Genomic DNA, 9,462 nt, shown 5'->3' with positions numbered 1-9,462 from the left:
CAGGTGTCGTGTATATTAATTCCCACACCCATCTTAAGGAGAAGGCATCATGCACTCTCTCCTGTGGACCCGAAACTGAAGTTTGGAAGGTAAGTGATCTACATAAGGTCACCCAACCAGGGAGGCCACGCTGAGCTGAGAACTCAGTTCAGACCTCACAGAAAGGCCCTCACATATTTATCGACGAATTAAATCTAGAAGTGATTAGCAAATGGGCAGATGTTGGTCATAAGTTCTGGGGATCTGATGCTCAGCATTGTGACAGTAGTCAACAATACTGTATGGTATACTCCAAAGTTGCTGGGAGATTGAATTATATCCGTATCCTATATTCTTATTCTTTGCTTAGAAAATTATTAAAAAGAAAAACAATTCTATGTAGGAACAGAATAAGGGAAAAATTAATTTCTTTTGGCATGGTGAGTACAGGAAAGGAAAATCCACAGCTAGACCAATATGGGATATAGTTGGACTCTGGAAGGACCTGCTACATATTCCCCTTCTTTTTTCCCTGTGCAGTCTTTTCAGAGAGGTTGGCCAAGAGATACTGTGAGGATTTTTGTTTCATGCTGTTCGTATTAGATAGTTGTAAATAACTGAAAAGCAAATGAAGGGGGCACTGGTTTAATCATCTCCGATACACCTAGAAGACTTGAGTACACCTCATTGGAGAAGGTGTACACAGACATTAAAATATTTCTAAGACACATTAGATGAAAAAAGAAAATTTCAGAATACTTCTTACACTAGCATGCCATTTTTGTTTAAGATGAAATCCCATAAAATAAAACCATGTGCTTTTCACACCCATTTTAAATGCAAACACATAAAAATAATACTAACTCCATGTATGGGAGTGGGAGAAGTGGATACAGGTGGTCAAAGGGTACAAAGCCCCAGTTATAAGATGAATAGATTCTGGGGACGTACTGTTCAGCTGGATGACTATCAATGACAATACCATATTGGATATTTGAAAGTCATTTGAGAGTAAAAGTTCTCATCTCACACACACACACACACACACACACACACACACACACGTACATATATAAAATCTCTACCTTGTATACCTTAAACACACACAAGGCTATATGTCAATTATAGCTCCAAAAAGCAGGAATAAATAGACCAACTCCCTTCAAGAACTGTCTCAAAAGTTATCAACAGACTGACCGACACGAAGGAAATTTCTCACCTTTTAAAAGTTCTTCTAATGTTAGGTTTTAAGATTATTCAGACTTATATCAAGACATTACGGTTAGACTTTTGAGGTCTTTGTTGGGAAGACCAATATGCAAAACTGAGCTGTTTGGAGTTGCTCACATCAGTTGGAAGTAGACATAAAGTAGTCTTTCCTGTGGAATCATTAAATTTGGAGCTATCTGTGATATAAAGTTAAAGATGTGATGTGTGCACCCTGTGATTGGGCAATTCCTTTTCTAACAATATACCCTAGCACAGGGGTTGGCAAATTTCTTCTGTAAGTGGTCAGCTAGCAAATATATTCAGCTTTCATAAACCAAGAAATTTGTGGAAACCTCCCAACTCTGCCGTAGCAGTGTGGTGGCAGTTGGAACATATGTCATAGGCAAGCATGGCTGAAATCTGACTAAAGTTTATTTACAAAAACCAACAGTAAACTGGGTTTGGCTCCCAGGCCGTAATTTGCTTACCTCTGCCCTGGAGAAACTCACATGTGCCAGAGGAAGATAGGGCATTGTTCGACGTGATGACACACAGAGCAGAACCTAGATGTCCCCTAACTTCAGAAGAGGTCCATTTTATTTATCTAGCCATATATTAGACTAATATAGGATATTTAAAATGAACCTGACAACAACCCAGCAACACGTTTAAGATTTATGCTGGCTTTCATGGAAGAAAAATGTGTCTGGAAGAGATTGTGGCTCCTTTACACAGAGCAGCTAAGGAATGAGGGAAGCACTCTAATTTTGCATCAAGAAGGGTTGGGGTCCCTCCCGTGACTCCAATACCAGGGGTCAGTCTAGTTTTCTGGCTCTTCATCATAGCTACCAGAGGTCCGATTTCAGTTTAAGTCTTAGCTTCAACAAGCTGTGTGACCTTGGACAAGTTATGACTCTATCTGACCTCCATTGCTTCATGGTGTCCAATGGTGACATTAAAAGGAATAATTCACATAAAGTAAAAATACCTGGCACCATGTCTGGTATAGGGCAAAGTATGAAAACTGTATGAGAAAATGAGTAGTCAGTACTGTCACTTCTTAAGAAAAATAAATCCACTATATTTAAGTATAGATCTTCTGAGAGAGTATTTCAGTTGAGTGGTGGGAATAAGAATCACATTAGTAATTATAGCTTGTATTTATTGGTAGGAACTAAAGGCTGAGACAGGTTTGGTGTATCATGCCTATTATCTCATTTAATCTTCATAAAAACCTTGTGGGGTGTGTACTATTTTTTTTAATCATTTTTTTTAAATCATTTTTTTAAAATCATTTACTCATGAAGAAACAGACCCAGAAAAGTTAGGTAAACTTGTCCAAAGACACACAGTTCGTTGGTCTCTGGAGGAGATGGAGAACTCAAACTCTTGCCCAGGAAGCCAGAACACCCACTTCAGATCACAGTGGGGAGTAGGGAAGAAACAGTGAATAGAAGTGGTGTTTTCAAGGTGTTTGGTAGGAAAACAAGGAGGGAGATGTGATAGTCCCCTGATGAGGACATGTAGTTTTCAGTTCTTTTTTTCCTAATGAAAGATGGAAGTGATGTTTTTACACTGAAAGGAAATCTCCCTTGGAGCTGTGCTGCCCAATATGGTGGCCACTAGCTACACGTGACTATTCAAATTTAAATTAATTAAAGTTAAATGAAATTTAAAATGCAGTGCCTCTGTCACACTAGCCATATTCCAAGTGCTCAGTAGTCACACATAGATAGTGGATTTCCACCATCACAGAAAGACCCATTGAACAGCACTTCCCTAGAGACTAACAAGCTGGTGGTACACAGAAGTGGGGGTGACAGGTGAAGCAAGGTCCCACATATAAGGGAGGGGAGGGCATGCAGACTAGAGATAGGGAAGGTAAACAAATCATCTTGCTTTTCCAGGATTCTCCTAGTTTTAGCATGGAAATCTGCATCCTAGAAGCACCTCCTGCCCTGGTTTTAGAACTGAAAGTCCCGTGTGTGAGGGACGGCCTCAGGACAGCTGGTCACTCTGGATGCCTGGGGGATGGTAGGCAAGGTCCCTGGGAAGCACAGGTTGCCAAAGGAAAGATAAGAGCACTCACTCAGTGGAATGGAGGGGATCCGGGTGGAGTGAGCACACTTGGGTGATGGTCAGAGTAATAGTCAGTTCTAGATCCCGCAAACGTTGACAGTGCTTAAGACAAAAAGCAGACACTTGCATGTCTTTCTTCTTGTTGATGATCAAAGCAGCTTTCTGACAATCACTTAGGATCTGACTCACAAATGCCTCCTCCTGGATTTCATGCAGACAGTAGAATAGCTGTGGGACGCCATGGTGCACGGTTGGTGGGTTACATTCATATGACAGGGCTGCCACTTTCAGCAATTTCTTCTTATTACCCAGGGACAGCTTGCATCCAAATGACTTCCCTGCAGCTGAAGCACATGTTTCATTTAAAAGACCAAATAAGAAAAGCCCCATCTGAGCAAGATAGTTTTTTTTTCTTCCGGGATATGTTATCAGGCGTATGATCTGAACACGGTCCAACACCCAGAAACTTCTGAGTCTTTGTGGGAAGCACAGAACGTACAACAAGGCAGCAAAAAACTCCTGGAAGCTTATGACGGCAAAAGCATAACGGTCTCTGTCACCTGCCACCCTTTGAAAAATATTCACACGGAGAAAAGTAGCAACAGCGGTCTTATCCAGCTTGGCTTGCTCAAGGTCTTTCGTGTCAAATACCCATCGCATGTTCCACATACCTTCTGCAGCCAAGTAACACAGACCTGCCAGTTGCTTCTGATGAGTGTTACTGGGAAGTCTTCCAGGTTTGGTTGGAAATAAGCTAGACAGATATTGGACGAATACAGCTGTGGCATTTGGATATGACTGTGCAAGATCTGCTCCTCTCTCCATCTGCTGTCTCAGACAAGAACACACCATCCAGCAAACCACAGGGACCTGACACATGGAGAAGAGAATTGTGTTTCCCATGACAAAACTCAAGGCTTCATCAGCATCCCTCTTGTTTCTGAAATATGTTCTGAAATACTTGGCTCTTTCCATCATACTAAACCCTGTAAGTGTTATAAAAGAGGGATGTTTTAGGAAGGGCTTAAGTTTCCTCCAAGATGTGAACCTCAGGGTGATCAGTAAGGTGGCTTCAGGAAGCATTTTTTTGCTCAACAAACTGGTCAGGAGGACAGACCCAGGCAATTTCTGGCTCCAGTCATCACTCAGGTCAGCTGGTCTATCCGTGAGTGTCAGTGTTACTTCCTCAAAGCCATCAAAGAGGAGCAGAAGTTGGTCTGGTTTGGACATAATCTTGGACATGAGAGACCGTGCCCCGGGCCACTTATGGGCAATCAGCTCGGAGAAGCTCTGCTCATCCACCTGGGCCATATCCGTGCAATGGAAGTAGAAAGCACACCAGAACTTGTGGGGGTAGAACTTGTTTTCTGCCCACTCCAACATCACCTTTTTGGCCAAGCTTGTTTTTCCAACCCCAGCGACTCCCTGTAGGACTACAGTCTTGGGCTGTCTACCTTGAGGTCTTTTGGGAAGAAAAAGACATGGTAAGAACCTCTCGTGTCTCTCTATGTCTTGGTAGAAGAAGTCTACGTGGGTCCCAAACCAAGTGGTCACGATACGTATCATGGAATACTCATCCATAATGTGCAGTTTGTATTCTTGTATTTTATCTAGATTAGCAAGGTGGGAGAAATACAGGGTACAGTGTCAGAGTTATTTAAGAACCGATTGAACGAAAAGAAAACTAGCCTTGACGTCTACATCAAGTCCCATGACACACCTGCACACATCATGCTCTTTTCCTGACAACACTGCACCAATGAAGAAGCTGTGAGTAATCAGAAAAGTCAACTTGAAGTGGCTTAAACAGAGAAGGACTGCTTTTTACTTAATAAATTTGGGGAGGGGTGTGTAAAGCTGTTGAAATTGACTCAGTGGTTCTGCAGCATCAGGACCAAGTAACACTGCATTTCTGTAAGTACATTCTTTATACCTCTTGCCTCATGATTAGGAGATTACTGCTGTAGTTATGTTATCGTTATGTCCTAAGTTATATTTGTATTCAAAGCAGAAATAGTGGGGAGGAGGGACATGTTCACAGCTCATGTATACATCTATCGGTACAAACTGAAGCACTCAGGAGACTTCTACTTATATCTCGTGGCCTTAGCGCCATCAGATGGTTAACCCCAACTTTAAGGAAACCCGGAAAAAAAGTATTTCCCTTAGGGCTGGGTCCACTTTATCCCTAAATAAATTATATTCTGTCAACACATGAGATATGGGGTAGGGAGTTAACAGGATCTGTCACAGCCTTTATCTCAACCTGTGATTCTCTCTCCCCTCCCCTCAACAGGAAACTTTACAAATTAGACATGATGTCTGACTCCAACTTCATTCCCTCCACCTCCAGGTGATAGAGAGGAGGAAGCTTACTACAAGTTCAAGATCTATTTACTTATTAGCTTTATGAGGATAAGCAAGTCACAGAATCTCTAAGCCTCCAGCCTGCCATTTCCAGAATAAAGTAGAATTTACAACTCTGGCTCCGACTGTGGTGTCAGAACATCAGCCCTCCAGTGTTTGTTGAATGGGTGAAATCTAACTGTGCTAAGGCTGGAACTGGGGATCCCACACCTCACTTACTGTGTACTTTCATAATAGATTAGAGTGTTGCCCTTGGGCCCTCAGCTCCTTTTGACTTCATCTCCTCACACAAGTACGTGGGCCAGTCTTAGCCAACCAGAGCACTTCATCATTTCATTCATTGCTGAGCTCGTGACCTCAGTTCATTCAGCTCAGTTAGTTCTAGGATGAGTGCTGAAGCAATGAGAAAATACTCCTCGTTCTGCTGATGGTGCTAAACAGATACAATGTAAGGTAGTTGGTGGCCCAACATGGCCACTGCGGTAGGAGAAACCACCCAAGGCTGAGTCCCACAGAGAAGAGGCAACTAGGAGAAGGGCAGAAGAGATGCCTCGCCGACATCACTCAATGCCTCCAGCTGGGCTGGTGGCTGGACTTCTGAGTTAGGTATGTCTACAACTACTCTTTTTTCTTAAAATTCTGATTCATAGAAGAGATGCTGACGTACTAATTTACAATCTGCCTTGCCTCAGGAACCAAGCTTCTTACCCCAACCCACAGTTCATTTTCCTCCAGGCTTTGTCACAATGCCAGGACATACCAGATTCTCCTTCCTCCAAATTCACTGGCATTTCTCTTGGGTTCGGGTCCTCTGGCTCCAGGTTGGGTAGAATGTCTGGAACAGACAGGAAAGGAGACTGTTGCACTGGAATGATTGACAGGACAGGGAAAGCCACATGGAAGGAATGGGCCCCTTCAGGATAGGAGCAACCACACCATCCGAGAGTCCCATTCTCTCACCACCTTAGTCCAGGGAGAAGAAAATTGCCTAGACTCCATCATGATGTTAGGAAGTGAGAAAATGGTGTTGTTTTAGGATGTACTGATGAAGTATTCAGTAACATAAATTGATAGCTCAGTCAAACACAGAGGGAGCAATATACACAAACACACATGCATATGTATATGTAAAATATATGCAGACTTTAAAATCTATGCATGTGCACATATATATGTATGTGTATATATCTACCTATGTACATATTTATATGTACGTATATGAAAATAATCATGTGTATATACACACAAACACATACATATAGAGTCATTGATTCTTCTTATTCGTGCTATTTATGTTCTATAAAATTACTATGAATATTCAGTTAGCCCCATGAATATAGGGTTAGGTTCCTGTAGCCTCTGCTTACAACATTTTTGACTCTTCAGTACATAACCATGGTCTATGTGGTTTTTTGTTTGTTTGTTTGTTTAAAGAAATCTTATTCAGTATATATTATTGATACATGAACACTGAACTCACAGTCAACAGCACTATAACTCATGCCTGAATGAAGCTTTTGCAACACATATATTTCCTCTGTGCTTATGATGCTAAACATGCTAAACAGCCCTTCACCACTATGCTGGAGTGGGGGGCAGGTTAAACAGCAACATCACCAACAAGATACACAAAAACATAAAGTAGCACCACCAAATAGACTGTGGAAAGGACACTTGTTTACAGGATGGGTGCACAGGTAGGAAGGCAGAGCGCTGCTTTATTCAACTGCAGCTGGGAACATCTGTGTCCAAGTTTTCTCCACCCTACATGTCTGTAAATGACTATGAAAGTGTCACAATTACTGATTCTGGAGTTACAAATAAATTTTAGTGAATACACAGCTTCACAAACATGGAATCCATAAATAATGAAGATAGACTATATATAGATACCAAATAAGCAATATCTGGTTAAATTTTTTAAAACTATGCTAATATAGGGGCGCCTGGGTGGCTCAGTCGTTAAGCGTCTGCCTTCGGCTCAGCTCATGATCCCGGGGTCCTGGGATCGAGTCCCACATCGGGCTTCCTGCTCAGCGGGAAGCCTGCTTCTCCCTCTCCTGCTCCCCCTGCTTGTGTTCCTGCTCTCGCTGTCTCTCTCTCTCTGTAAAATAAATAAATAAAATCTAAAAAAAACCAAAAAACAAAAAACTATGCTAATATAATGGTCTTTGACTTTTGGGGTCAGAGTCATCGGCATACTCCACTATTTGCCTTCTTGTTCAGGTGGCCAATATGGGTAGCCAGTAAAGTATTTAGTTCTTTAACACTCAAATCCACTCCCATTTTTAAAAAAGATTTTATTTATTTATTTGCTAGAGAGAGAGAGTACAAGCAGGAGGAGTGGCAGGCAGAGGGAGAAACAGGTTCCTTGCTGAGCAAGGAGCCTGAGGTGGGACTTGATCCCAGGACCCTGGGATCATGACCCGAGCTGAAGGCAGCTGTTTAACAACTGAGCCACCCAGGTGTCCCCCCATCCCCATTTTGTATGCCAGATTATTACTCACCATTTAGCTCCATCTGTACCCGAAGACACAGTTCTGTCTGGTTCATTTTGGCAAAGATGTCATGAGTCACATCCCAAGCTAGTCGTCCAGGGAAGAACTCCACCAAGAGATGAACCACCTCTCCCCATCTGGCTGTCTTCACCTGGTCCCAGGTGATCTGGACAGAGCCAGGCCTGGGGTTCTCATCCACTAAAAGCTGCTTGAATGTTTGTAGCTCCTCCTTGCTTAAATAGACCATGTACAGCATGACCCCATTTTCAAAAGGGGAGTTGGAGGAGGCAGAGGACATCAAGGATGAGATTAAATAACAAGGAGAAGATGAAGAGCTAGAAGAGCAAGAGGAAGAGCTGGAGGAAGACCAAGAGGAAGAGCTGGAGGAAGAACAAGAAGAGCGGGAGGAAGAGTAGGCAAAAGGGCCAGACTTCAGATTCACATCACTCATCTTCACTCAAGACCTAGAACCTTAGTGCCAGTGATAAAGACAACCACGTGGAAGAGAGAACAGACCAGACCTGTGGAGACATGAAAATATAAGAAAATGAAAACCCACCCAAGAGGACAGCTTTAATCCATATTTGGTAGAGCATACCATGTACCAGATACTCTCTTTAGCTCCGTCCCCACAAGGTTCTTTCTCTTATGGAAAAACCTGGGGGCTTGTCCAGTATTCGGGCTTAGTGTTTAGACTCAAATCCACTTTGTAGTTTTTATTCTCTTTATTTTATTTTATTATTTTATTCTTGATGCCATGTACTAGCAAGGTAACTGGCCAAATCACAGCACCTCTCTGTGCCCCTTTTCTGATCTTTGATCTTGGGACCAGAGCATACCTATTAATGGGGATGTGAGGATTCTCAAAGAGACAAGTCTACAGGTACATTCGGAGCTGTGCCTGGCACATCATAGCTTACAATTATTTGGGGCTTACGTCTATGCCAGGGTTATTTTAAAGACTCATTGGGAGGGTGGAGCAAGATGGCGGAGGAGTAGGAGACCTAAATTTCGTCTGGTCCCAGGAATTCAGCTGGATAGGGATCAAACCATTCTGAACACCTACGAACTCAACAGGAGATTGAAGAAAAAAATAGCAACAACTCTCTGAACAGAAAAGTGACCACTTTCTGGAAGGTAGGACATGCGGAGAAGTGAATCCGAGGCGATATTCAGGAGGATAGGTGGTGGGGGAGGGGGAGAGCCGCGGAGCACAAAACCGGGACTTGTAGAATTCTGCTCCGCTGAGGGACGTCGCTGCAGTGGCTAATTGGGGGTGGAACCCTCGTGGGACAGTGTGGTCTCAGGACCCTCGGGGTCACAGAAAGAC

General features: G+C 42.8%; 2 protein-coding genes across 2 annotated transcripts in view; both read right to left on the bottom strand.

Moving 5' to 3' along the window:
• Positions 1-1,721, bottom strand: part of LOC112806474 (NACHT, LRR and PYD domains-containing protein 8-like) — a 12,886-nt gene extending 11,165 nt beyond the window's left edge. Inside the window, exon 1 of the mRNA XM_073889331.1 lies at positions 1,677-1,721. Coding sequence (XP_073745432.1) covers positions 1,677-1,721 — 45 coding nt within the window. The remainder of the gene's footprint in view (positions 1-1,676) is intronic.
• Positions 1,722-3,273: 1,552 nt separating this feature from the next.
• Positions 3,274-8,583, bottom strand: NLRP8 (NLR family pyrin domain containing 8). The gene is made up of 4 exons (XM_073889330.1): positions 8,501-8,583; positions 8,142-8,467; positions 6,395-6,469; positions 3,274-4,877 (listed from the first exon to the last, which is right to left on the bottom strand). The coding sequence occupies exons 1-4, from the start codon at positions 8,581-8,583 to the stop codon at positions 3,274-3,276; spliced, it is 2,088 nt and encodes a 695-aa protein (XP_073745431.1).
• Between the last annotated feature and the right edge of the window lie 879 nt (positions 8,584-9,462).

This window comes from Callorhinus ursinus, unplaced genomic scaffold (assembly GCF_003265705.2).
Source record: "Callorhinus ursinus isolate GAN/ISIS: 27379988/994484 unplaced genomic scaffold, GSC_fseal_2.0 scaffold106, whole genome shotgun sequence".
In the NCBI taxonomy this organism is placed as follows: domain Eukaryota; kingdom Metazoa; phylum Chordata; class Mammalia; order Carnivora; family Otariidae; genus Callorhinus; species Callorhinus ursinus.
Note: the sequence above shows the minus strand (reverse complement) of the source record. Positions and strands in the feature narration are given on the sequence as shown.